The sequence below is a fragment of the Dipodomys merriami genome, unplaced genomic scaffold (genome assembly GCF_024711535.1).
Source record: "Dipodomys merriami isolate MVZ:Mamm:240054 unplaced genomic scaffold, mDipMer1.0.p SCAF_7, whole genome shotgun sequence".
Lineage (NCBI taxonomy): Eukaryota > Metazoa > Chordata > Mammalia > Rodentia > Heteromyidae > Dipodomys > Dipodomys merriami.
In genome coordinates, this window is record NW_027206290.1 from 68,437,138 (window position 1) to 68,464,504 (window position 27,367).

Here is a 27,367-nt window from a genome sequence, read left to right on the forward strand (position 1 = left end):
CCCCCAAAAAAAACAAACAAAAGAAAAGAAAAGTTTGCCAGATTCCAACTCAATGGAAGAAGTTGGAGTGGAGTATACTTCTCAGATGTGTGGGAGGCTTGAGATTGGGAGGATCATAGTTTGAGGCCAGCTTGGGCAGAAAAGCATGAAACTCTATCTTAAAAGAAGCTAGATGTGGTAGCATAGGTCTGTCATTGCAGCTACAGTGGGAAGCCAAAAATAGGCAGATCAAAGTCCAGGCACCAGCCATGGCAAGTAAGACCCTATCTTTTATCAAAAATAGTGCAGAAAAAGCTGGAGGTACGGTCTAGCAGTATAGCACCTGCCTAGCAAGCATAAGGCCCTAGTAGTTTAAAATAAATACAACCCCCCCCCAAAAAAAACCCAAAGCAGATTCAGGGAGCCCACCCATGCTAGCCTGGCCTCAAGTCCAGTTTCTACCTGAGACTAGCTCTGGGCTTGTTCAGTTTTTCCTGCCCATTCTTGGGCTGAGCAGACAGGCAGTCCTAGGCTATAGAAAAAAGCCTGCAGCACTTCAGAAAAGTGACAGCAGCCTGTTGCTGCCTACAGGAAATGCTGTGTTTCATTTTCAGGGAAGGAAACAAGGAAGTGAAAAGTGGAAGGACCCACTCAGCCAACAGTGCCAAGCCCACACCTGTCAGCTCAGGCTGCAAAGGATCCAGATGGCCAAAGTCAGGAGGACTGGACAGAGATTTCCAGAGGCTCCCTGCGTCCCAGGGTGCACGACCACGCTCAGATGGAACCTATGTTCCTGTGTTCTGAGCCCCAAGAGAGACAAGAGACACAGATGGACTTAAGGCCTCAAACTTTTACTCTTTTCCTTTTTTCCAGCTCCTAGGGTTGTTGCTATCCACAGAAAGAGACTTCATAATGTTTCAGAGTAGAAAAGGCAACTCTGATTTTACATGGGGCTACAAGGCTCAGAGAGAACTTTTTTTAAGGCCAATACAGAGCAAAAGTAAGATCAGCTTCAGGTCTGTTCTCATTATTCCTCTTCCTGAAGGCCACTGCTACTGAGGCGCACATGTACCTAGAGGTCTGCTCAGAAAAGGAGCATTTGGGAGGAGAGTAGGAGCAAATGGGAGGATTCTGCCCTCATGTAGAGGGAACAGTATTTCCACATTGTGCCTATCCTGGTGACAATCATCCTGGTGGCCTATTGGGGGTTCCATGCATGCCACCCATCTGGGGCCCATTTTAGTAATGTCAGGAGCAACAGCAATGTATGAAAGGAAGGTGCCTGGGAAGCAAGAATGGTTCCTGGATAGGCAACAAGTCCTTTAGCCCTACAAAGACACAGAAGTCTCAAAACTGGACAGCACTGTGCATTAATATAAATAAAAAAGTGGAGTCCGGCAACATGAATTCTGTATTGACATTTGGTTCTTAATTATAACATCCAAAATGCATTTTGTTCTTATACCACTGTGAGTGGGACTGCATCGGGACTGCTGCCGGAGTCTCCCTTGGAAGGGGGGAGGAGCTGGTGGTATGTGGACATACTGATTTCTCTTTGGGACCTATATGCAGCCGGGTGGAGAGCTGCGGCAGAAGCCTCGGCTGTGACAAGGGAGGGCGAGGCAATCCCAGCCAGCCTGCAAACACACGGGCAGAGTCCCTTGCTCCGAGCCTGCCAGAACACTGTTGCTGACAGGGCCAGTGGCGGCAGCTCCTGGATAGTGGAGGAAGGACTGGGATGTTACATTCTTGAGGATCTCACAGGTACATGTCATCGTAGCCAGGTGGGGGGAGATGGTCTGGGTTAGGTCTGAAACAGAAAGAGGGACTAGTGAGCATGAGGAGATGCGAGGGAGGACCGGGTGCACACACAGATGCGACCACCTGCCAGCCCTCCAAAGTGTTGCCTGGATCATGGAGTTTCAGTGCATGCACTTCAACCAGAGGGCCTAAGTGTGAGCCCCTTTGGCTAGGTTATCCAATCCTTGGGGGCTCGATTTTACATTTATAAAATGTGGATCGTTGTCATCTACTAAGCCCATCACAGCAGCATTCAGTGTTTCTGCCACACTTTCGGTTAAGTGTGGTGCCTCCTCCCCGAGGGGAGGTTAGGGAGCAGGCATGGAGGGTAGGGGCTCCCAGAAGGCTCCAGGGAGGCAGTAAGCAGGGACTGGAGGATGCGCCGCCCTCTTGGCAGTGGCTGGTGGTAGCAGTGGTGACCATGAGCTGGGTGCAGACATCTCAAAGGCTGTAGTGCGGGGTGAGCTGAGCTGCCTCCAGGTCCCACCACTGGGCATGATGGAGTAAACACCTACCCGGATGGGCTGGTCCCAATGGGTCCAAAGGGGTCAAAACGAGCTCCTGGGGGCACAGCGCCGGGAGGAAGCCGGTTTGGGAGGCCCGAAGATGGGTCAATGAGTGCTCGTGGAAAGCCAGATCTCAGGGGATCCACAATCATGCCACCTCTCCGGCACCTGAGGCAACAAGGAAGCTGGTTAAGCAGCTGGGCAGGGATTGCGCTGGATAAGGAGGTGAAGAAGGTGAGAAGGGACCAGGTGGATGTGTGGGGCTCAGCTGGAAGTGGGCCAGAGCCCCAGCACAAGAGTGTGAAGGGTACACTGTCACTGTACAGACACCTAGCACAGTCCAGGAAGTTCTGCAGGGATGGTTCCACAAAGTACTGCTTAGGTTTAAGGACTAATAGCACAGAGACTACAATGCCAATGCTTTTCCTTTGTCAGGGTGGTAGCTTCTACCCAAGTCTGGCTCTACACAGCATCTGTCCCTCATGGAGTTCCATGGACCTGACTACGGGCCCTTGCAATGGCAGGGATGAGCCTCACGTTCTCAGGTCATTGGTGCTCAGATGATATAGTTGGGTCACTGCAGCAGGGGTTACAAGCTCATCTGAACCTATCAAAACACACACACTGCACAGCCGAGGCTGTATTCCTTTGCTAAGTGCATGACAAGGGTCACAGAGAACCTAATGGGACTCAAAGACTCCCCTTACAGAGGAAAAGAGCACTGAGGCGGCTTGGGCTGCCCTCAGGCCTGTGACCCACTGAGTGCTCTGCACTACATACCCAATATCCTTCCATCCAGGGGAGGGCTGCTGTCCCCTGGGTGGGGTGGGGGTAGGGCATGACGGGGACCTGAGGTCCTCCCCAACACTCAGCGCTCTCCTGGCTGTTCCACGTATGGCAGAACACAGAACATGGCTGTGTTTTCTCAGCCACTCAGCAACAATGGCCTCCTTCACCCCTAAGGAAGACACTGACGAAAGCTCTAAAATTAGAAAATGAGCTGGGGCTGACATCCACAGAACTAGTTCTGTGGCTGTCACCTTGCCAGCAGTACTCACCCGAAGGGGTCTAGGTCTTCTCCCCCGACAGTAAATGGGCCCAGGGGATCACACCTGAAACAAACAAGGGACAATTACTGCAAGTCCCTGAACAGCTGGGCGCCTGGGCTCCCAGAGGCTTGAAGCTGATGCCAGCGGAGTCACAAATGCACGCCCACGCATAGGAGGCAGGGAAGACACCCACCCGCAAGAGACCATAACACAAGGGTATTTTAGCACAGATTAACAGATTAACACTGATGGCAATTACAGAAGAAGGGATGAGCCAAAGCAAAGTTACGTAGAGGATGACAATCTGTATCAACAATGGTTACCCATACGTACACTGTGTTTTATTCGCACTTACCTCAAGTTCCTAAACTTTAAAAAATCAGAATGTTTACATCTGAAAAGTATTACTCTAAAGCTAAAACCCCAAACCCCAAAGCTGAGATTTACAAGACAGGCATGTGCTGGAAAGCTGATGATCCTCAGTGCATTACAATTAGCCTCACAGGGGGCCTCTACACTCTGGAACCTGGTTGTGCAGGTAGCCTGTTAGATTACCACAGGCCAAAACCTCAGCAATCTCCAAGATTTTCTCCTCTATTTTCCTTCACTGAGATGCCTAGGCTAGGAGCATAAACATCATGCATTCTGGAGGGCATTTCTGATTTATCTCAACACACACCAAGTATCATCGATCTCTTTGTCCTTTAGCTAAATGATTTTGTGCTTCAGTATCCAAAATATATCCACAAAGGACTTTAATGAGAAAGAGTGGACTCAGCCTAAATGGGGACCAGTCAGGTTCTCCATGGTTTAGCCTCTAGGTAGCCATGGAAACAATAGAAACAAGGTTTTGAGAATGCAGAAAGTACCCATGCCCTAGTGCTAAATGTTGAGCCGCGTGTGTGGGGGTGGGGTATGAGTGTGTATGGGCGGGGCGTGAGCACAGGGAGGAAACTAGGAAGCAGCACACTCTAGCCGCAACTGTGACAGGCACTTCTGGGGGTGGGTTTCTCTTTATACTTTTCACAAGGGATGTACACACAAATGTAATAACGTAAGAGAGATTCAGTATTTAAAAATGTGTGCTTGGAACCCTGGCAAACCACATAACCCTGACAGTTCTGGGGCACAGGCAGCTTCCTGCCAGAATAGAAGAGCCTGTTCAGCAGCAGCTAATCCAAGCTCACAGGTAGAGAACTGGGAAGAAACCCCAAAGTGTCTCTGCCCCCAACCAGTCGCACCTACTGGGCTGGAAACCAAGGCCAGGCTCCAAAGGAAGGAAGTGAATTGTTCCTGACCTAGGTTAGGTTGCCAAGACATGGTTCACAGAGCCAGACCCAGTTTCTGGTGCCCTTACTCCTCCCCAAACCTGGCCTTTCTGGAGACAAGCCAGATGGTGCCTGAGGGAAGCATCTTCCTAACTCTATGAAGTGCTTGGCCAGACCAGCAGCTGCAGGGGTTACTAGTGTCTGGGCAGATGTCTAGAGTAGAGCCTAACTTCTACTCTTCTTGGACCAGAGTGAGGATGAGAGAACAAACAGCAAAAAGGCTAGCAAGGTGGCTGCAAGGCTGTCCCAGCAAGTTACACACTTGAAACTGTCACAGCACATTCAGTAGGCTCTCAACAGTGTCACGGCTACCCGTGCATACTTGTGGGAACACATTCTGTACACACAGCTCCTTTAAAGCAAATGGGCCAGGTTCTGGTCTTCCTTTCCACAACTCCCTTAGCCAGTCCCCGTCCTAGATGTGCTCAATGGGGCTCCAGGGATGAAAAAAAAAATCACTTTCATACAAGACTCCTGAATTCAAGTCCTTACTCTTTTCTGGTGAAGAAGTGTTGACAAGATCTTCTGGATCTGTAATGGTCTCTCTTGTTCTTGTCCTCTAGCTAATGAGGCACGAATGACATTAGTTTCTTCCAAAGGTGCCCATGAGACACGCAGATGTGTTCGCACTTTTTAAGTAGATGAGGTGTGTGGCTCTCCCTACACACCTCATCTTACCACACCTCTGCAGCAGCCCTCTCAGTGTGTTTCTCATCCCTTGTCACAGAGGAGGACACAGGCCCATAGAGGCAGTTGTTTTTTGGTCAGTTGTGGGGCTTGAACTCTGGGCCTGGGCGCTGTCCCTCAGCTCTTCAGCTCAAGACTAGTGTTCTACCCCTTGAGCCACAGAGCCACTTCCGTTCTTCTGAGTGGTTTATTAGAGATAAAAGTCTCACGGACTTTCCTGCCTGGGCTGGCTGTGAACTGCTATCCTCAGATCTCAGCCTCCTCAGTAGCCAGGATTACAGGCGTGAGCCACCAGCACCCAGCTGGCAGTTTCTTATATGTCTTAATAAATGACAAGATGGAACTAGGCTCCACAGTGGCTCACACCTGTAATCCTAGCCACTCAGGAGGCTGAGATCTGAGGACTGTAGTTCAAAGCCAGCCCCAGCAGGAAAGTCTGTGAGATTTTTATCTCCAATTAACCACCAGAAAACCAGAAGTGGAAGAGGGGCTCAAAGTGGTAAAGCACTAGCCCTGAGCAAAAGAGCTCAGGGACAAAGCACAGGCCCTGAGTTCATGCCCCAAAACAAACAAGATAGGGGGGCTGGGAAGGTGGCTCAGTGGTAGAGTGCTTGCCTTGCATGCATGAGGCCCTGGGTTCAATTCCTCAGCACCACATAAGCAGAAAAAGCTGGAAGTTGGACTGAGGCTCAAGTGGTAGGTGCTAGTCTACAGCTGAAGAGCTCAGCAACAGCGCCCAGGCCCAGAGTTCAGGCCCCATGACCGACAAAAAAAAAACAAGAGAGGAATCATATCAAGGCCAGTCCAACTTCAAAAATCAAGCTATTTTAACTGGGCTGTGGAGACTGTTGAGCTTTATGTGATTATTGTTTAGATTTTGATGTCATTTTATTACTAGATTTCCTATTGCTCCCTCTCATTTTTATTTCCCCCTTCCCATTCCTCCATTTTAATATGTTGTGGTTTTTGCTATTTCTCTTTGCAATAGTTTTGTTGGTTGTGGTTTTTTGTTTTGTTTTTTTGTTTTTAGTGGCTGCTCAAGAGATTGCAAGTTATCAGTCTTCTTAGAAATAATCTTTAGCCACTTCAAGGGGAATGCAGGGACCTTATATATTCTCTGCTTCAGCTCTGACACACATTTTAGAGAACAGTCTATTATGCTTTTCATTTCTTTCACTCTTCTTCCATTCCTGATGCTTCCATCTTGTACCATTTCCCTTTTCCCTTCTGTCTGAAGAACACTTCTCTTTGAGAAGACTTACTAAATTCTCTTAAGCCTCTTTCAAAAAGGAGACAATCTTTAGAAATGAAGGTGAAATACTCACTGGAATCTGGGTTGAGGATTCTTTATTCTCTATACTTTAAAAAGGCTGTTTTACTTCTTTCTGGTTCCCATGGTTTCTGATGAAGAATTCATAACCATCCGAATATGTCATTTTTCCCTAGCTGCATTCAAAACTTTTCTTGGTCTTTAGTGTTCAACAGTTTATGAAATGTTTAGGACTTCATTTGTTGTTGTTGTTGGGTTTTTTTGGTAGGTAGTGGGGCTTGAACTCTGGGCCTGGGCACTGTCCCTCAATCCTTCAGCTCAAGGCTAGCACTCTACCACTTGAGCCACAGAGCCACTTCCAGCTTTTTTTTTTTCCTGCTTATGTGGTGCTGAGGAATCAAATCCAGGGCCTCATGCATGTGAGGCAAGCACTCTGCCACTGAGCCACCTTCCCAGCCTCCAAATTTATCTTATTTAGGATTTGCTAGGCTTCCTGGATCTGTTGGCTGTTTTGTTTTTGCAAGATGGAAGGAGTTTCCAGTCATTATTTTCTTCCATCATTTCTTCTGTATTGTATTCTCCTTTTCTTCTTGGACTCCAATGGCCCCAGAGTTAAGACCTTTTACAATTGTTTCCCAGGTGCTAAGAATTTTAAATCCTCTTTTCTCTCTTGTTCAATTGGATAGTTTGTTAATTTCTAAGTTAATTCTTCAGTCAAATAAATTCTATTAATCATTGAGATTTAATCTTAATTCAAATTCTTAATTCAAATTCATTTTGTATATTTGTGGAGACTTTTTATCATTCCAGTCGTTTCAAGATTGGCAGGCTGAGAGTCATGGAGTCACAGCTGGAGAGTCATAGCTTGAGCCAGGAATCCTAGCTACATGGCAAGCAGAGAGTAGGATTGCAATTCAAGGGCAGCCCAAGCAAAAACACAGATACTTCCTTAGAAAACAAACTGGGCATGGTGGTACAAGGCTATAAACTCAGTTATACAGGTAGGGTGTATAGGAGGATCACAGGCTAAGGCTGTCCAAGGCAAAATAAAAGATCTTACCTGAAAAACTAAAGCAAAAAGGCTAGGGGCCTGGCTCAAGTGGTAGTGTAAAAGCTTGCCTGTGTAAGGCAAATCCTAGTGTACAAAAAGCAAAAGCAAACAAAAACCTGTCCTCACTCTTGTAATAGGTTTATAATAGTTGCTTTGAAGTCTTTACCAGGTAATTATGATATCCTAGTAATTATGCCCAGTAATTTTGGACTTTAACCCACACATTTTGAACATCTTGTCTTTCTTGTGGTCTTGCTGTCAGCTGAGTCTTCCAGCCTTTGCAGTACTCGTAAGCTCTGCACCCAAGTCTGTGCTTTCCAGGAGCTGGTCTGGGACCCAGGCAGTGGCTCTCCTATAGTCCTATGTGCTATTTAGAATCAGATGCATTCATATACACTTTGAAGGAAGGCCAGATGTCCAGAAACAACTTTAATGGAGTGTTCCCTGAGCTTCTTCCACTCTGTGGTCTCCTTGGTAATTCCCATTGTCCAAGGGGTGAGGAGCATTTTGGTCCTTTGCCAGAAAGCTAGGGGCTTTATTCACCCTGTTCTGCCATGGTGGAACCCATGTCCAGCATCAAGCATTGTTACTATCCCTATAAAGGAGAAAGCTACACTACCTTTTTGAGACAGGATTGTGCTATGGAGCCCAGGCAGCGTTCTTGCCCTGTGCCACCATGCCTGGCTCTGCCTTATACTCCTGAGACTCTAAGTCCTCCCACTGGAAGGCAAGCTACTTCACCCTTGGCTGAGGTGTCTGTGCATGGAGGGGAACCAGGTAAAGAACACAGGAGGTTCCACCTGGTACACTCTGTCCAGACCCACGTCCACTTTCTTCACTTCCGACTGGAGGGCCTGCCCCGAAGTTTGATAGTGCTTCCATCTCTGGTCTTGTCCGATGTGCCACTCCACATGAAAGGCAGGATGGGCTGCACTTACTTGAGCCTAGGGCTTTCTCAGCCAGCACAAAACACGAACATGCTGCCTTGTGGAGATCTGGGTTTACAGGCCTTGTTTTGCCAAGTATGCAAGTGTAGGGTTAGAAAAGGGGAGATGGAGATGGTAATAAACTAGATACACAGCATGCGCACAGATACCAAGTACAGCACCTGTCACAGGACCTGAGCAAGGAGTTCTGGCCTTCTCCTTCTGAGGAGAGCCTGTGAGTTCAAAGACAAACCAGGAACTCAGAATGACTCAGAAATACTGTGTTTAGGCTAAGAAATCAAAGATTCTTTTTTTGGGGGGTGGGGGGTGGGGGTGGGGTCTGGTCACAGGGCCTGAACTCTGGGCCTGGGCGCTGTCCCTCAGCTCTTCAGCTCAAGGTTAGCACTCTACCACTTGAGCCACAGTGCCACTTCCGGCTTTTTTTCTTTTTGCTTATGTGGTACTGGGGAATCGAACCCAGGGCCTCATGCATGCAAGGCAAGCGCTCTACCACTTAGCCACCTTCCCAGCCCCGAAATCAAAGATTCTTAAAAGAGAAAACATCTTTATAAATTAGACTAAAAAGTATAGAGCATTCAGAGAAAAACAAATGTCCCCCATATTTGACTATCACAGTGACTATTTCTGTTATCCCTTTTAAGTCTTCTTTCATAAGCACATTTTCTTAATCAGTTGTAATCACATTATAACATCATTCTGGATCCTGCTGCTCTTCCTCCATGGTAGAGCTGCATTTCTCAAGTTGTCTTTTACCTTTCTAATTGCCAAGCAATATTCACTCAAGTAAAGCAAAAGTTTAACTTGATCTTCTATTTCAGGTACTGATACTGCTTCTGGAGTAACTATTACTGGAGTAACTATTACTAACACTTATAACTTCCATGCACATCTTTAGAAACTATAACTGTCCCCCTCTGTGTACTCTTCCCTGCTGTGCAGGGGAGCCCACAGCCTATTTCCTTGGTCAACAAACAGAAAGGAGCCTCTACTGCACCTGATTCAGAGTATGAATGAGACTTGGGTTTTGAAGCTAATAAAATCTAGATGACTTTTTTTTATTGTGATTAAGTGATTACATAATTTCCCAAATTTCACAGTATTGTGGAATAATGATGCTCATTTAAGGTCACAAGCTCATTCTAACTTTCCTGGAGCAAACTGTCTATCACGGTCTATAACATATAACGGTGTACACATACACACCATACATGTGATCAGCAGCATGGGGATATTTAGTAGTGGTTCGACCAGATGAGTGGAAGTTCTTTGTTTCTTAAGTCTTGTTAATTTTGTCGTATCACCTAACATTTTGGATTTAACATCCACTTATCAGGGAGACCATGTACTGTTTGTCTCTTTGCTCTTGGCTTACCTCGCTCAACATGATTTCTTCTAGCTCCATCCATTTCCCTGCAAATGCCATTATTTTGTCATTTCTAATGGCTGCATAAGATTCCATTGTGTATAGATACCACAATTTTTGGATCCATTCAATTCTAGATGACTTTTGAAATGAGTTGTAGTAATGGGTAAAACTTGGGAACGAGGAGAGAGAAGAGCTGTGTTTTGCATTTGGTAGGTCAAAGGCTAGACTGCAACAGGTAGAATTTGGCACAATGCTTGTGATCCTAACTACTTGAGAGTTGGAGATAAGGAAGACTGTGGTTCAAGGCTAGCCTGAACAAAAAAGTATGAGACCCCTTTCTTCAGCATCTGGATGCAGTGGTCCATTAGCTATCCTCCTAGCTTCATAGAAAGCATAGAAACGGTGCATCACAGTCCAGGCATGTGCCTCCATAGAAACTGAGACTCTATCTCGGAAGAAAGGGCCAGTGGTGGAGCAACTGCCTAGCAAGTGTAAGGCCTTGAGTTCAGATCCCGGTATTTCCAAAACAAAAATAAAATCCTGCCAAGAGCCAGTGGCTCATGCCTGTAATCCTAGCTACTCAGTAGGCTGAGAGCTGAGGATCATGGTTCAATGCCAGCCTGGGCAGGAAACTCTATGAGACTCTTATCTCCAGTTAACCACCAGAAAACTTAAGCACTGTTGCTTAAGTGGTAGAGCATATACCTTGAGCTGAACAGCGCAGGGACAGCGCCCAGGCCCAGAGTTCAAGCCCCATGACTGACAAACAAAAAAACAAACAAAAACACTTTTAAAAATAGGCTTAATCCTTATTGCAATGTTTGCCAAGGGACTATTCAGAGATGTACCCCAAGTTGCATGAAGAGTATCTCCATTGAAGCCTATGCTATGGTAGCCCCAAATTAGAAATGACTTAGGCTAAAAACAAAACTTGCACCATCCTGAGTTTTTCTCCCTTCATTTAGTCAACCCATCAGCAAGTCCTGTCAGGTACACTTCCAGATATATACCAGCTCCATTCACCACCACTTACTGCCTACCACCATGACTTCCTGCCTGGAAGCCAGCGTCAGCCTCTTCCCTGGTCTCCTGTTTCTACTCTTGTCCCTCTATAATACCTTTCTTTAAAGAAGTGAGGGGACTGGGGTTTGTATTTTTTTTTTTTTAACTGTAAGCCAACGCACAGTAAAGACTCAAAATATTTACCATCTTAGAATCTTAGCTGTCAGACTCTTACTGGGATTCCTTGGAAGAAAAAGTCACTTATTTAAGAGATGGAAACCAGGTCACTATTGAAAACTTTTACTAGGAGCAGTAGCTTATACCTATAATTTTGGCTACGTTGGCAGGTATTGAGAGAATTGCCAACACAGGCAACAAAACAAGACAAAAAACCACTTGAGAGACCCCATCTTAATCAATAAAATCTGTCCTGCCAATCTAGCTACATGAGAAACACAAATAGGATCATGATCTAGGTCAGCTGGAGCATAAACATGGGACCCTATTAAAAAATTAACTAAAGTCATAAAAAGGCTGGTGGCAAGGCTCAAGAGGTAGGGCACCTGCCTAGCAAGTGCAAGACCCTGAGTTCAAACCCCAGTATTACCAAGAAACAAAACAAAAAGTGTGACTCCTGAAGGACCCCATCACCCAGGGTTAGCTCCTGTTCTCCAGCACACACTGGCCCTTGATGGCTTTCACATTCACCTCTTCTCCTGTCCAAGGGGATTTCATAGCCCTATTAGCACCCACCATTCCCTTGGTTATAAAACCCAATTACCCTCAATACCATGACATTTTTATTGGTCTTTCAAAACTTCGGCATCATCTTTGTGAAGCTGTCCTTCCATCCTGTCCTACTGAGTCCTTCAGAGCAACTGCTGTCCTCTGTGCTCGGCACACGTCAGGCACACTTCTGGCACTGTCTTCAAGACTTATGATCTAGACTAATAAGGGTATTAGCCCTAACTATCTGGAAACAACTTTTTTGGCAGTAATTAGGGGGTGAACTCAGGGACTAGCATTTGTTTGGCTAGCATTCTACCACTTTAGCCATACCTCCAGACATGATTTTTGTTGTTTATTTTGCAGATGGAGTCTAACAAACTTTTCTGCCCAGGCTAGCTTCCAATCATAACCATCCAATTTCATTCTCCTGATAGGATTACAGCTGTGAGCCACTGGCCTTTATTTTTTGTGGGTGGTGGGGAAGAAGGGAGGAAAGTACTGAGGTTTGAACTGAGCCTTACACTTGTTAAGCCACAACCCAAATGGCTTAGAAACTTCTCTAAGGTTGGTCCACATCTCTGTGTATTTCCAAAGCCAAGTACAGTATCTGAGAATTTGAACAAATTGACTTGGGGATTAGAAAAACAAAAGCTTCTAAAGGAAAATATGTGAGAATGTCTCCAGGATCTTGGGATAAAGCAAAGTTTTTTCAAATAAAGAAAACAGCAATATACTGCAAAATTATTGATAAACTAGATTATATAAAAATTAAGTTTTATTAAAAACACCTTAAGCCAGGTAATTAAAGAGATTTACAAAATTAAAATGTTACTCTTTCATAAAAGTTTGTAATTTATGTTACAAAATGTATTCTTTTAAAACGATGAATGAGCATTTGAAATTGTTCATTTTAATTCCCAATGCATTAAATATTGCTAGATATAACCTAAACCAGAGCTCTTTAGGGTCTTTAATAACTCTGGAGAGTGCAGAAAGGTTCCTGAGGCTAAAAAGGTTGAGGTCTGTTAGAATATGGATTAACAGAGCATAAGAAAAAAAAATCTCTATCTCTATCTCTCTCTCTATATAGTTATAGTTATTTGTAACTGTTCTACTTAAAATTGGAAAGTTGGAAATACTTGAAAAGGTCCTCTATGGATTCATGGAGGTTAGGCAATGCCAATAAAATAAAACTATCAAATACTCAAAAGATATGCTCAGTATTTTTACAAATAGAGTACGAAAATTTAAAAAGAAAATGTAAAACACAAACTGGAACATTAAAAAAATTACAAGTCAAGATACAGGCTGATCAGGATTAAAAATAAATTTAGAAAGACACAAAGAGCTTTATATAGAGATTTACTTTTAGCAAACCTGGTTAAACATAGGAAAAATTAGTTTTTCTAAACAAGGGACAGGATTTGGGGCAAACGTTTTCCTGACTGTGAGGACAGATGGTGAAAGAGAGGTGGCTAGATTTATACAGTAGGGACAATAAAAAGTTAGGCTTAGATAACAAAACAACCCTTCCCTAGACAGGCTGGCTCAGTCATTCTTTCCTACAGAGCTTGGCGGTAGGACTGATCCATGCCCCTTATTTCTCCTTTGCAATGGGATGTCCTCTCTAATTGTATGCCCAGCACAGGACCTGTATTGAACCAGCACACCCATTACCCATTCACATACTCTGGATATACTTTACTACACTTAGGAAAAGACATTAAAAACATTTTTTGTGGTACTGGGGAATGAACCAGGGCCTTGTGCCTGTTGCTGGATGAGCCCTCTACCATCTGAATTATATCTCAAACCCCAAACACCCTATAATGTGCTAGGGCAGACCTTGAAAGTTTCCAGGTCTAGAATGAGCAAAATACTGGTGTGGCAGGTAAGGGGTGAGGGGTGGCCTGCATCCAGGGCAAAAGGGGTGGAAAGGGGCGCAGAGCACCTGCCAGGAATGGGGATGTTACTTTGGTACCTCCAAACCTTCCCCAACTTGACAGCTCTCCTGGGCTTATGCTTGCATCTTACCACCACACTTCAATTTGCAGGCAGCCAGGACACCTGGCCGCAGTCCCAGTTAGGCAGGTCAATCTTACCTCCAGTTCCCTTCTATGAAATAAGGTTGTTGTGTCAGTAAGCTGTTCCCAACCATTTTAACCACTTTTTTTTTTTTTTTACTATTTTCCAATCTCTATAGAACCTACTGTTTTTGCTAGACTTACGAATTATCACCTACAATAATTGATCCTCGTTTTTAAAGTAAAGCTATACAACTGCAAGCCAAAATAAAATGTTAGTTAACACCTTGAGCACTTACTTCCTTCTCTAGCTCTGTCAAGCCCCATCCTTTCTAGCACACATCATGGGCCTCAAACTGGGAAGTGCTAGAGTCTGAGGTCCCCTGGTATTTGTTCCCCATGCCAGAGCAGAAATCTCCAATTCTTTTTAGCTGCCACCCCAATCTGCAAGGACTATGGCTGTGACTCACTCCACCTGCAGCGTGCTGCTTTGGAAGACTTCACAAGTTGCCAGAGTGGTCTGGGCACCTCAATTGAGTGAAATGGACAAGAGCCTGAAACTACACTCTTCCTGGACAGTGCACTTCTGCATTTTTTGCATTTTCCCAAAAAATCCAGCTCAGAGTCCTGCACAAAGAGGTTTAGAATGAATAACTGGACAGCAGCCCTGGGCCCTTGGCCAGTGTCAGGATGCTGGATAGTTAGAATGACCACTAGTGCAAGAATTCACTGATCTACTCAGGTCTCCACTTTCCACCCCACTCACTACAACCTTGGCAGCTGTGCTGAAGACATGAGGGGGCCTGGAGGGCGTCAAGTGTCAGGAGAGGGCCGATGGCAGGGCTCCTGCCACAGACGCATGCGCTGCGCTCTGGAGGCTGTGTACTCACCAGGGAGGCTGCCGGCTGGTTTGGGGGTGGTGGTGCGGGGGAATCCGGAGGGGGTCTACCTCTCTTGCTGTGGCAGGTGGGAACTCCCTCGGGACACTGCTTACACTAGGCTTGTCCCACTGCTCATGGATGGGTGTGAGGATTCCAGATGCAATTAGAGACCGAAGCTCCTCACTGTTTCGGTAAGTCCTGTAGGAAGGAGACGAGGAGTCAACTTCTTGCAGCTGGCTGGCACTCTTGGGTACAGTATTCCGACGGCGACAGCGACGGTCCTGAGAGCTCTTGTCCTTGCACTTGGCCTGTTTACAAGGCTGGGACTGGGCCGTCCGGCGGACCTGGGTGAGGGGGGCAACGGCCCGGCGCTGTCTCCGAGACTTGGGCCTAAGCTTCTTAGGCATCTGAGTTGCCCCTCCTCATTTACCACCCCATTAGAAAGAGGTGAGGGTGTAGGGGCACAGGGCCTGGACTAGCTGCTCCTGTCCCCACCACACCCCTCCTCAGCATCATTGTGTGCTCATCACATGTCATGGGAAAGGTCATGGATGGCAAAGGCTCTGTGAGAAGATGGTCTAGCTGCCTGGTCTGGGCAGGCAGGGATCTCAGAGCTCAAGGCCCAGTTCTGTCACAGGACCTTGAAAGGCTGCTCCACTCTGTCCTGTCTTGCCTTGCTTCTTTTCTCTACCAGTGAGGTAATGTGAGCTTCAGCTGAGGTAACAGGGAATGGGCAGGACACTAGGACTCTTGTCTTAAAATAAGCCAAATCCTGAGCCATAAGTGAACCTCAAGCTAAAATCATATGGAGTATATCCCTGACCATATAGTCACACTGGTAGTCAAAACTGAGAGGAAGTCTCTGAATACATGACCAAATAACCTAGAGATCAAACAATTAGTCCTAAAAAAACCACAGCACTGAATTAAAATGAAAATATAACATTAAAGTATGTAAGATATAGCTAAAGCACTGTTGAAACTCTAAAATTAAAGACAGATGTTAGAAGTGGGAAAAGGCCTCAAGCCAGTGAGGTCAATGTTGACCTCAAGAATCCAGAAAAGAGCAAACCAAACCAGAAGCAAGCATGTAACAAAGAGCAGAAATCAGTAAAATTGGAAATAGTAAAATGCAAAGAAATCTGGCTTTTAAGAAAGTGAAGGATTGGCCGGGCGCTGGTGGCTTATGCCTGTAATCCTAGCTACTCAGGAGGCTGAGATCTGAAGATCGCGGTTCAAAGCCAGCCTGGGCAGGAGAGACCATGAGACTCCTATCTCCAATAAACCACAGAAAACCGGAAGTGGTGCCGTAGTTCAAGTGGTAGAGCGCTCGCCTTGAGCTGAAGAGCTGAGGGACAGTGCCTAGGCCCAGAGTTCAAGCCCCATGACTGACCAAAAAAAAAAAAAAAGAAAGTGAAGGAAGCTGACAACCTCTAGCAAAATTTACAAGTGTATAAAAAGTGACAAACTAATGTCAAAATGAAATTTGATACAATAGATTTGTAACCACTGAAAAGATAAAAAGAACGTAAAGAACAAATTCAGTAACTCAGAATAATCAATTATTCATCAATGATACATTACAACTCAGTCAAAATAAAATACATAATATGAACAGCTGTATTAATGTGATTGAATTCACAATGAAGTACCCTTTCCCCCAAGACAGGCTTCTCTAGACCTAAATACAGGGAAGTCTACTAAGTAGAGAGAAAAAGACAATTTGACAGTCATCACCAGGAAACAGGAAAGAACATTTCCCAATTCACTTCATGATCACTCTCACGTCAAAGCTTCAAAAAAATCAAGAGCATAGAGCTAACAATCCATTTCATGATGACTGAGTGCTTTACTCCTAGTCTTGGGTGAGACAAGCATGTCCTCTCTCATATTCTCATGTGACACAATACTGGAATATAGGAAGTTACAGGCACTGTACTAAGGCAGAAAGAAAGGGCATAAGGATTAGAGAGAAAAACCCCTCATTCACTATACAAATTAGAACTATGATGAGGTATCACCACACACAAGAGTAATTAATATAAACTGAATGCTAACACAGACGCAGGAGAAATGGGCCACTCATATATGAGTTGTGGATGTGAACTGCTATAAAATTTCTAGAAAACAATTTCTTAGAACATGAAACTACCATTGTACTAGAGAATACTTCCTGCAGAGGAATGAAGACTATGGCACACAGTTCCCAATTGGACATAACACTGTCCTTTATCCTTTAATAGTAAGCAAACCCAAAGCTGGACGCTGATGACTCATGCTTGTAATCCTAGCTACTCAGGAGACTGAGATCTGAGAATCGCAATTCAAAACCAGCCTAGGCAGCAAAGTATGTAAGACTCTTCTCTCCAATTAACCACCAGAAAACCAGAAGTGGAACTGTGGCATAAGGTGGTAGAGTACTAGCTATGAGCAAAAAAGCTCGGGGGAGGCTGGGGGGGGGGCAGGGGGGCGGGGGAAGGGGACGCAGGAAGGGGGGGAGTGTAGTTGAGGAGGTGGGAGGGAAGGGATGGTAGGGGAAAAAATGCTCAGGGAGAGTGCCCAGGCCCTGAGTTCAAGCCCCATGACCAACAAAAGAAAAAAAGAAAAAAGAAAGAAAAAGAAAAGAAAAACCCCAAAGATTAGGACATTGTTGGCATGATAAAAATTAGAATATGGACAGAATATTAGATGCTTTATTCCTAAGTGTGACAGTTGTATTGATGTTAGGTCCTTGTGCTGCAGTATTAGGGGTGAAGGTCCATAGAGTCTAGGAATACCCTCAGATGATTCAAAAACAAAAGGTAATATGAACAAATTAAGAAAGAGTGGAAAATGTCTTTTTTAAAAAAACAACAAAACACCTGGCAACTGTACATGATAGTCGTGTTCACTGTGTTTTTACAAGCTCTCTCTCATGTGTTGAAAATTTCAAAATAAGAGCTTCACACATCAAGTGAGGGCTGGATCAGTGATAAGAGCACCTGTCTAGCAAACGTGGGGGGCTAGTAAGTCCCCCACGTTCAATCCCCAGTACCACAAAACAGTCAAGAAAAGGAGAAGACAAGCAAGACGGAAAATTTTTGCAAAACACAGATCAAGTAAAAAACCCATTGTTTAAAATATACAATGAACTCTTGAAATGCAGAAAGAAAATAAACCCAATTATAAATTGAGCAAAGAAGAAATGCAGATGGCAAAGCAGAGCACAAGGAAAGATATTCCATATATTCTAGGAAACTACAATGAAAACAAAGAAATACTACTATTTGAATGGCCTACATTCAAAACACTGGCATTGTCAGATGCTGGCCAGGATGCCGAATAAGAGAAACCCTTCTCCACCGATGGGAAAGTAAAAAAGTACAGTCACAATGGAGATAGCTCATATGAAATTTTTTCCAACTACATGATGTTCCAAAAGGACAAAACCATGGAGACAGTGATGAGATCAGAGTTTCCAGGCATAGGTAGGAGAAGAATGTGAACAGGTTGATCACAGAGAATTTTATGGAGTGAAACTGTCACTGTCCACAGAATGTAGGACACCAGGATGAATCGTCATGTGAATGTCAGGTGGTAAGTATTGTGTTCGCTCATGAATGGTAACAGATGTGGACTCTGTTGCCAGGGGCTAAGGGGGAGGAGTTCTTCTTGCTCGGGGGCAACATAGGGACTCTGTCATTTCTGCTCTATTTTACTATGAACCTAAAAGTGCTTGAAAAATAAAGCTTATTTAAAAAAAAATCTGGGCCTGTCATTCATGACTCTTGCAATGATCGTAATCCTAGCTACTCAGAAGGCTGAGATCTGATGATCAAGGCTTGAAGCCACCCTGGATATACAAATCTGTGACTTTTATCTTCAATTAGCCAGCAAAATGCCAGAGCCACTGAAGAGGTGATGGAGTACCAGTGTAAGCAAAAAGACCAAGCTAGAACTTTAGACCCTGATTTCAAGTCCTGTTACGGACAAAAATTAGTAAGTAAGTAAATAATGTTAAGGTGGAGTGGGGACCTGATTTGGCATACCTCCTCGCCAGAAGCCCACACTGGACTGAACCAGCTGGCCTGGCCTCAACTCTGTCACCACTGTTGGGCCTGCAGACATCTGATTAATTCCTCATTTTATGTCCTGTATGATTTTTTTTCCTGTTCAAGTAAATGAAAGCAGAAAAGAGAACTAAAAAAAATGACTGTTCCCCGGAAAGCAAGTTCTTCCATTCACTTGCCTTGGGCACTTCAACCTCATTTCTCATTCTTGCTGTTGCTTCTCTTCCTTGCGCTAGGTTAAAGACATCATTTAGAAGTACCTGTGGAAGTCACTCAGATCTTCATCACTGATGTAATCATCTAAGTTCAGAGTCAAGTCTGCCACTTGCTGTGAGCCATATTCCTAGAAAAATGAAAATAGAGAATAAGAGACGGGGATATTTCTGGGCTAAGGTGTGCGTGGATAGGGAGGACATACAACCTGATTTACTCACTTATGTTCACAAAGCAACAGATATAAGTACTGTTTCTAATGTGTGAAACGTTCTCACACTTAGGGACATCTGTGGTTTAGGAATATTGCCTTTCCAACACCAAATTCCAAGTATGTCCACATCATGGGCCCAGGCATGTAATCAAGGTGCCTGATGGATGTACCACAGTGACTTCAGTGACATGGAGAAACAGGCATCACAAGAAGTAGGCATCTTGCTAATAAGGGTAGCAGTGGAGAATATAAGGGTTACAACAGTGGTTGATACAAAGCACCAAGCTGGCAGTACTAGACAGCACCTAAAGCTGGAGGCAGGTAGGAAGCAGTGGTTTCTAAGGTGTGGGGCACTGCTTTCTGTAAGCCCAGCACTGACCTGTTTCAATGGGCTATCTCAGTTCTTTTAGTAAACACTTTCTTCTTACACTAACCTGAAGGAATTCTGTTGCTTACAAATAAGAACCCTGTTTACAAGATCTCAGTGCTCATCAATGAGAAGGTATAGTGAAAATATTTTATAGTAGCTAAAGCAAATGAGGTATGTCTTAAATATGTTCTTGTGTAAAGACTTGCAAAAAAAGCAAAGTACAAAATATGCTGTATGATACAGTAGGCCTATTTGCAGTTTTCACCAAACACAGTAAAAAATTTTTTTAAAACCAATCCAATAAAATTCAAAAGAATAAAATAAAATCTCTGTATGCATTACACAGCTGAGTTGATGTGGAAAGCTTTCAGTGAGTCTAGCATTATTTGTCAGTTGTGTTTAAATCACTGTGTGATCTGCCACATGGGCCTAGCCTTTCTCTGAATTTTGTGAAAATCTACCTCTCCAAAAGCAAATGGTATCAAAAAGGAAGGTTAAAAATTAATGTAAGCTGGGTGCCAGTGGCTCACACCTAAATTCTAGCTACTCAGGATGATGTGATTTGAGAATGGCAGTTTAAAACCAGGTAGGGCAGGAAAGTCCACAAGACTCGTATTTCCAATTAACCAACAAAAAAAGCAGAAGTGGAACTGTGGCTCAAGTAGTAAGGTTCTAATCTTGAGGGGGGGGGGGGAAATCAGTGACAGCACACAGGCCTTGAGGTCAAGCCCCAAGACCAGTACCAAAAACAAACAAGCAAACAAACAAATGAATAAATAAATACACTAATGTACCTAGTGATAAAGTGAAAATGTTGAGATTTGGTGAAAATCAGGAGGTCTTTAGCAGAAAAGTTCAGTGGCATTATGGAGAAAGTGAATGGCACGTGTACAGTACAGCAGAACTCTGCATCCTAAGCATGCATGGGCTTTCACTGGCTCTCTCCCTGGAACACTGCAGATATCAAGGAGCTACCTTACTTGCATATTAACATACACAGACCACCATGACAGATTTAACAAGAAAGCAATTGCCCTCAGGGTGCTTATAGTTCAGTGACAGAATTTAGACATTAAAGCAAAGCACAAATAAAAGTGCATAATTGCAAGACATGAAGGGTACCCTGCAGGAAGTACAATGACAGTGAAGAGACGCATCTTCCTGGCAGCTGGGAGTGAGGTGTCAGGACTGAACTTTTTGAGTAGTGAAAAAAGAGAAGAAATTATGCAGCTGAAGGAATGAAGGGACAGTGGAGTGTGGGAGGAGGGGGGAGGAATTAGCATCTTTAGAAATATGAAATGTAAACCCTCTGAGGTAACAAAGAATGTGGCTGACTTAAAGTAAAAGAGCCCAATGAGGTACAGTCCATTGCTTTCTCCTACGATGTCACTGAATGGGTTTAACATTACTTTGTGGACGAAAGCCCTTGCTTTGTCACACCAGCAGTGAGCATCTCTAACAAAGCCTTTCTGCATTTAGGGGTCTCACCTCAGAAAAACGCTCCAGAAGTGAGGACACTGGGTACAAGCTTCAGGGATACGCGCTCTGTTAAAGGTGTTTTTTTTTTAATTTAATTTTTTTATTGTAAAGATACTATACAGAGGGTTACAGTTACATGAGCAAGGTAATGAGTACACTTCCTATTAAGCATTGTTACCCCCTCCATTGTGTTAAGGGTGTTTTATCCCAATTCTCATACCATGGACAGACCACACAGACCTGACTCACCAGCACGTTGATGATCATGCTGTTCTCTATGGTGACGGCTTTCATCAGGAGCTTTCTGGAGCCATCTTTGGACTCATACCGGAGAACATACAGGTCTTTGTTGCTATTCCACCCAGCTGGCAGCAGTTCTGACTTCTTATCATTGGGACCTGGCTGGAAGACACCAGTGTTGAGAGGAGAAAGATGAGAACACAGAGCTCTAAAGGACCTTACAGATATCTAGTCCCACCCTCACGTCACAGACAAGGATACAGAGGCCAAGTTACATTCAGCAAGATAGATGCCTTGGACCCAGGGCTCTCCCAGGTATCTGCTGCCTTTAGGACACAGCACAGGACCTGGGGAGAACCTACAGCCTCTCCATCATCCTGCTGGGAATAAAACCAAATGGCTCTATGCTGGTGGCTCATACTTGCAATCCTAGCTACTTAGAGGAGGTTGAGATCTGAGGATCTCAGCTTGAAGCCAGCCTGGGCAGACAAATATGAGATTCTTATTTCTAATTAACCAGCAAAAAGCTAGAACTGCAGGTGTAGCTCAAGTAGCAGAGCACCAACATTAAGCAACAGAAACTAAGCAAGAGTCTGAGGTCCTGAGTTCAAGCCCTAGTACCAGTGCAAAAGGAAGGGGGTGGGGAGGGAAAGACCAAGTGTCTCAAGGTGGAGCTACATCTTCCATGATGAGATCTTGGGTCATCTGTAATAGATCACAAAATGTTGACTAAAATCAGATCCTAGTGTATAAACTCCCCAACAGACTGCAGTGGCTTAAGAAAAATTATGAAAAAATTTATGTACACTAAAACATGTACTTTTTAAAATTGTAAGACAGAGATCTCTGTAGCTACCACCAGATGAGGATATAGAAGATTACTGATCACCAAACACTGACATCCTCACTACAGCCTTGCGTAGCATATTCCATGAACCTGCTTCTGCTCCCTTGACAGTAACCACTACTCTTGACAACATTTTTTTTACTTTGTCCTGGAGTTCCATTAGTATAGAAGCAACCATAAAAACAGTCTCAAATGTTTCTGAGTAAACAGTATCACCTCTGCCAACTGTCTTCTTGATCTAATTATTGGTTTTGGAGATTCATCCCACAGTGCATTTAACTATGACGAACTGAATTCACAACAGCATCCCATTGAATGACAAAGCTGACACTCATGGTCACTGGATGATGGTGATCAAAAGTGCTTCTAGTCTATTTCTTTTGCCATTATAAAGAATGCAATGAACATTCTTGTACACATGTGGTACAACTCCCAGAAGCTTTTAATTTCTGCGGTGGATGCAAAAATACACTGTACTGTGATGCAAAAACACACTGTACTGTGAGTTGTGGTGTTTTCCTTCGTTCAGTACTGGGGCTTTGAATTTGCCAGACTCCTCCATTAGCACTTTTGGTGTTGGTTATTTAAAAAAAAATTGATTCTCATATATTATGCCTGGGGGCTAGTCTAGACAGCAATTCTATTTGTACTTCCCAGAGTAGCTGGAATAGCAGATACTCACCATCATGCCTAGCTATTAGTTGAGATGAAGTCTCACAAACCTTTTTTTGTTATTGAACTATAATACTCTGATCTCTGTCTCCGCTATGATTTTAGGCTTGATCAACTATGCTTGGCCTCTTTCTTTTTAAAATCCTAAAACTTTCATGTAAGAAATCTGAAACAGTTCTCAAATTATCTTGATGTTAAAAGCAAACACAGTTGATTTCTAGGTGGGGAAAGTATTCTTATACAGGAGCCATTAAAGAAAAAAAATGCCACTTTTAAGACAGTCTATAAAAAGCTTCTGCTCAGAGCTGGGAAGGTGGATCAATGGTAGAGTGCTTGCCTTGCATGCATGAGGCCCTGGGTTCAATTCCTCAGCACCACATAAGCAGAAAAAAGCCAGAAGTAGCACTGTGGCTCAAGTAGTAGGGCGCTAGCCTTGAAGAGCTGAGGGTCAGTGGCCAGGCCCACAGAATTCAGGCCCCACGACTGGCCAAAAAAAAAAAAAAAAAAAAAAAGGCTTCTGCTCACTGACAAAATGTGAAAGTAATATCTGTTAAGAACAACAGGAGGCCATTAATTCAGAATCGCTGGCATCTTTCATCTCCCTCCTGTTTGAGAATCCACGTGGGGAAAATGATCCCAAGTAAAATTCAGGAGGTAGCAACTGGAATAATTTAAACCTGACTGACAGTGAAATTCACTGGCCCCAGTGAGAAATAAAAACAAAAAACTAAAAGTGAAACTAATCAAACCACACAGCCAGGAAAGTGAAACAAACCCTTTTCCCAACCCAGGCTCATTTCCTGTGACACTTCAGAGCTATGAATGTTTAAGGTTTTTCTGGACAGGTGGGTTTGATGACAGGTTTTATTTTTGTTCTGCCAAAGGCCTTTAACTTTCTCTTACATCTTCTGAAAATTCCACACTTACTCAGTCCACATAAATTCTCTCGTGACATAGAAGTGATTTAATCTTCTTACTACCTCATCTTTGGCTTCCAGAGTTGAGTGAATCCCTATTCATGTAAGATGGATGGCCCTCACTGCTGTTCCCCAGAAAGCAGTTAGGACTGATGGGACAAACCCTGGTACAGGCCAAACAAGGCATTTGACTGTCCTTTGGACCCGAGATCCAAAAAACAACCACCACCACCACCACCAACACACACACACACACACATACACACACAGATCCAAAAAACAACCACCACCAACACACACACACACACACACACACACACACACACACACACACACACACACACACACACACACACACACACACACACACACACACACACACACACACACACACACACACACACACACACCTAAGAAAGCTCCAGTTGAAAAGCAGCCAGGACACAGGTGCATAGTTTAACTCCTTTGGATGACAACTAAAAACTGGAAAGCAGCTAAGATTCACAGCAAGTGAAGTGCAGAGCTGAATTCCTGCCTGCTGAGGCTATGGCCGGAAACTTTTCTCAGCCAGGTCCACTAAAATACCCACCGCACCCCCACCCCCACCCCCCAAAAGAAGACAATTGACGTTTTGGCAAAACGCTGGGACTGAAAACATTCTCACCCTAGTGTCTCTGGGTTAAAACACATCCAAAAGAACCCAAACAGATCATTTGGGGGGTATTTTCTCTTCCTTCTTAATCCTTAGATTGCTGCAATAAAAAGCCACGTTCTCTAACTCAAGTGTATGGCCATCTCCATTTCCCTGCCACAGAAAGCTCCCATGAGGAGTGGCACCGAATTCAAATGGTGGATTGTTGTTGAAACCAGTAGATGCCTTGTTCTTCTCATCAAGTTTTACACACACACAGTACGTAAAACTAAAAAACAGATCAATAGATTAAGAAGGAGACCTGGATTTCTGTAGGAATGTCAATGAGTCAGAATCCGGGAATGGGGAAAAGAGGAGCTGTCCTGCAGGGGCCAGCTTTAGAGAGGACCCACACCGCCAGGGCGTGGTGGACTGTAGTTGCGTGTTGGGGGCGTTGTTTCCTGGAGCTGAGCCAGGTGACAGCAGCTAGTCAACTGTATTGCCAGCGTGATAACGGGTGAGGGTGTGTGTGTGTGAGCTCTGAACGGTGAAGAACAGGCCCTTGACTGGGGCTGATTAGGTCCCAGCTCACCCTTTAGACCTGTGCTTGGGCTCAGATGTCTGGGTGGCTGGGTTATCAGGGCTCAGATGTCTGGGAGGCTAGAGCTGGGGATCAGGGCAGAGTCGGGGCGTCTCCCCCATCCCGCTCCGTGCCCGTAAGGAGCTTGGCGGGGATCCCGGGAGAGCCACACCGGTCTCGGTGCTCGGAACTGCCGGGCAGCGCTGATACGACGTTGTCTCGCGAGCCCCTGGGCTGTGAACTCGGGCTCGGGCGTCCCGCACCAGACAGGCCACCAGGCCTCGAGGTTTGGGCGGAGGATGACCCCAGCAGGCTCGTGGCGTACCTGGTCGCCGGCGCCGAGGCCGTAGTAGCCTTGGGTCACCACCTCCCAGTGTAGGAAGCAGACGAGCGCGTCCTGCGGGCAGGTGATGGACGGCGCAGCCGACGTATAAAGGACTTCTAGACCCGCCATGAGCGCCTTGGCTTCCGCGGGCCAAAGAGGAAGGGGTCAGCGCCGCGAGCCGTTCCGCTCCGTCCCGCCTGGGACAACCGCGAGCCCGCAGCACGATCCGCGGCTTCCGGCCCGCTCTGCTCCTGCAGCCAAAAGAGAAGCAGCCCAGGCGTAGTGCCCGGCGCCGGAAGTGCTCCACGCGCAGGCGCACTGCCTCGAGGCGTACGATCTCTATGCGCACCGACTGGAAACGCGGGTGCAACGGTTAAAGTTCCGCCAAGCAGTGCGTGGGCCGGGCCAAGCCGGGCTGTGGAGGCCCTCAAAGCTGGGGGCCCTCATCTTACCTGTCACTGTCTAGACAGTGACACACAGGGTGATGTGTCCTCGGGGAAAGACCACCTTTCTGGGAACTACAGACTTAGCATCCTCAAAAAATGTGTGTGTGTGGGGGGGAGGGATCTAAGCTAGGGAAACCCTTAGGAAATGTGTCTAAGATATATTCAGAATTGTTAGCACACATGCAGTACTCACCCTGTTCCAAGTGCGTTACTTGCACAGATTTATTGAATGCTTCCTACTCAACCTTATGCAATTGGTATTGATGATAATGACCCTTCACAGGTGAGAAAACTGAGGCACAACCAGCTAGTGAGAGGCAGAATTGGGACCCGGTGGTCTACCTCCTAGGTTAGCAAGAACCCCTTCACTTTGTTTTTCTTGATATTGCCTTAGTCTGTCCCTTCTGTTTCTAATGTCCTTTCCCAATTATGGAAGATTCCCATAGATTCATTCATTTCTTTAACACACCTTCATCGACTAGGCTGCCGTGGACAATAGTGTAGGTTGTGAAATGTGCATCTGCCCAGTGGCAGCTCCATTCCTAAGTGCCTACTGTGAGCTAGGCCTGGATGGACAAGGCATATAGCTTCTGTCTCTATGGAGCTCACTCCAGTCTGAAAACTGAGAAGAGGGGGAGGCCATTTGCAAGCCCACAGGAGGCATCTCTGGTTTGGGGGACCAGCAAGGGTGTCTTTGGGGAAGAAATGAACTTTAATGGATAAGGAACAAAAGGAATTACAGTAAAGGGACAGTGAGTGCAAAGGCCCCAAGGTGGAAGAGGTGGGACAGGTTCTGGGAATGGAGTGTCAACGCCACCTTTCCTTCATGTCTTGCCTGGGATTGATCGCCCTTTTCTCAGTGACCTGAGCCTTGATGGGGTGCCAAGAGCCAGGTTTGGCACAGTAAGAGCTATCAGCCCCAGTGAGGAGGGAAAGTTTATCATTGAAGTTGGTGAGAAATGCTGGTTTGTGGTGATAATATAAAAGGCAGATCAGCCTTTCGTCCCTTTTCTTATTGCGTGTAAGGCTGTTGTTGCTGTTTTGTTGTTAGTTTTTAACAAATAACACACCCTTGCTGCCAGCCCCTGTGCAGCTAGCTCCTGCCTCGGTCCTGCCCTGTGGTGCCACGCTGCCATGCTTACCAATCATGCCTTGCATCTCCCAGAACTTTGGTTCCCTGTTAAACCTTACCACTCCTGTCTTAGCCTGGGCTCTCTCAGAAGGCGATTCAGAGGTGAGGATTTGAGTGACTGTCTGGGAGCAGAAGGGAAATGGGGACAGAGGATGGGGGAGATAAGGAGGTGGCACTGCCACAGACAGCTAGAGCTCAGCTGCTGGGAACTTCCAGAAGAAAGGTCATACAAGGCAATTCCACTCACATCCCTTTGCAAAGCGGTGCAGAATTCAGAGACTATGGCTCTGGTGCTGACTGGTGGGTGATCGAGGGTATTGAGTGCCGTTCTCCTACCTCCAGCTAAGGGTGACTTAGCAAGTCTGCTTCTAGTAGCCAATGCAGGAGATCCATTAACACCTTGGGAAGGGAAGTAACCTTGTTTTCCTGCACTAGGCTGAGAGTTCCCTGGGGGCCAGGGCTGGGTTCTGTCCATCCTGCGCCCCAACATCAGTGGATGGGCAGGACTGAAGTTGTCTGTGTCATGCCTGATCCTGCCATTGCTTGCTGTGGACTTACCTACATCAGCAAGAGTCCCAGGATGGCTGGGGAGGCCCGTGGGAGCTAAGAAGGGAAGCAGGTGGATGGTGCTTC

The 27,367-nt window shown here is 45.4% G+C and overlaps 1 protein-coding gene across 2 annotated transcripts; it reads right to left on the reverse strand.

The window, feature by feature from the left end:
- Nucleotides 1-809: 809 nt before the first annotated feature.
- On the reverse strand, nt 810-27,367 carry Psmf1 (proteasome inhibitor subunit 1). 2 transcript variants are annotated; one of them, XM_070006946.1, is made up of 8 exons: nt 27,293-27,367; nt 25,157-25,407; nt 21,194-21,346; nt 18,929-19,011; nt 14,629-14,817; nt 3,344-3,397; nt 2,295-2,453; nt 810-1,789 (listed from the first exon to the last, which is right to left on the reverse strand). In XM_070006946.1, the coding sequence occupies exons 2-8, from the start codon at nt 25,283-25,285 to the stop codon at nt 1,738-1,740; spliced, it is 819 nt and encodes a 272-aa protein (XP_069863047.1). In that variant the 5' UTR covers nt 25,286-25,407; nt 27,293-27,367; the 3' UTR covers nt 810-1,737. The 2 variants fall into 2 exon arrangements, with proteins under 2 accessions (XP_069863047.1, XP_069863046.1); XM_070006945.1 differs by lacking the exon at nt 27,293-27,367 and having other exon boundaries at nt 25,157-25,425.

Coding starts and splice junctions, on each gene's coding strand:
- Psmf1 (XM_070006946.1), bottom strand. CDS start 25,285: ATGGCGGGTCTAGAAGTCCTTTATACGTCGGCTGCGCCGTCCATCACC. Junction 19,012..21,193: donor GCATGATCATCAACGTGCTG/GTGAGTCAGGTC, acceptor TCATTTTTCTAG/GAATATGGCTCACAGCAAGT. Junction 3,398..14,628: donor ACCAGCCGGCAGCCTCCCTG/GTGAGTACACAG, acceptor TGTTTGTTTCAG/GTGTGATCCCCTGGGCCCAT.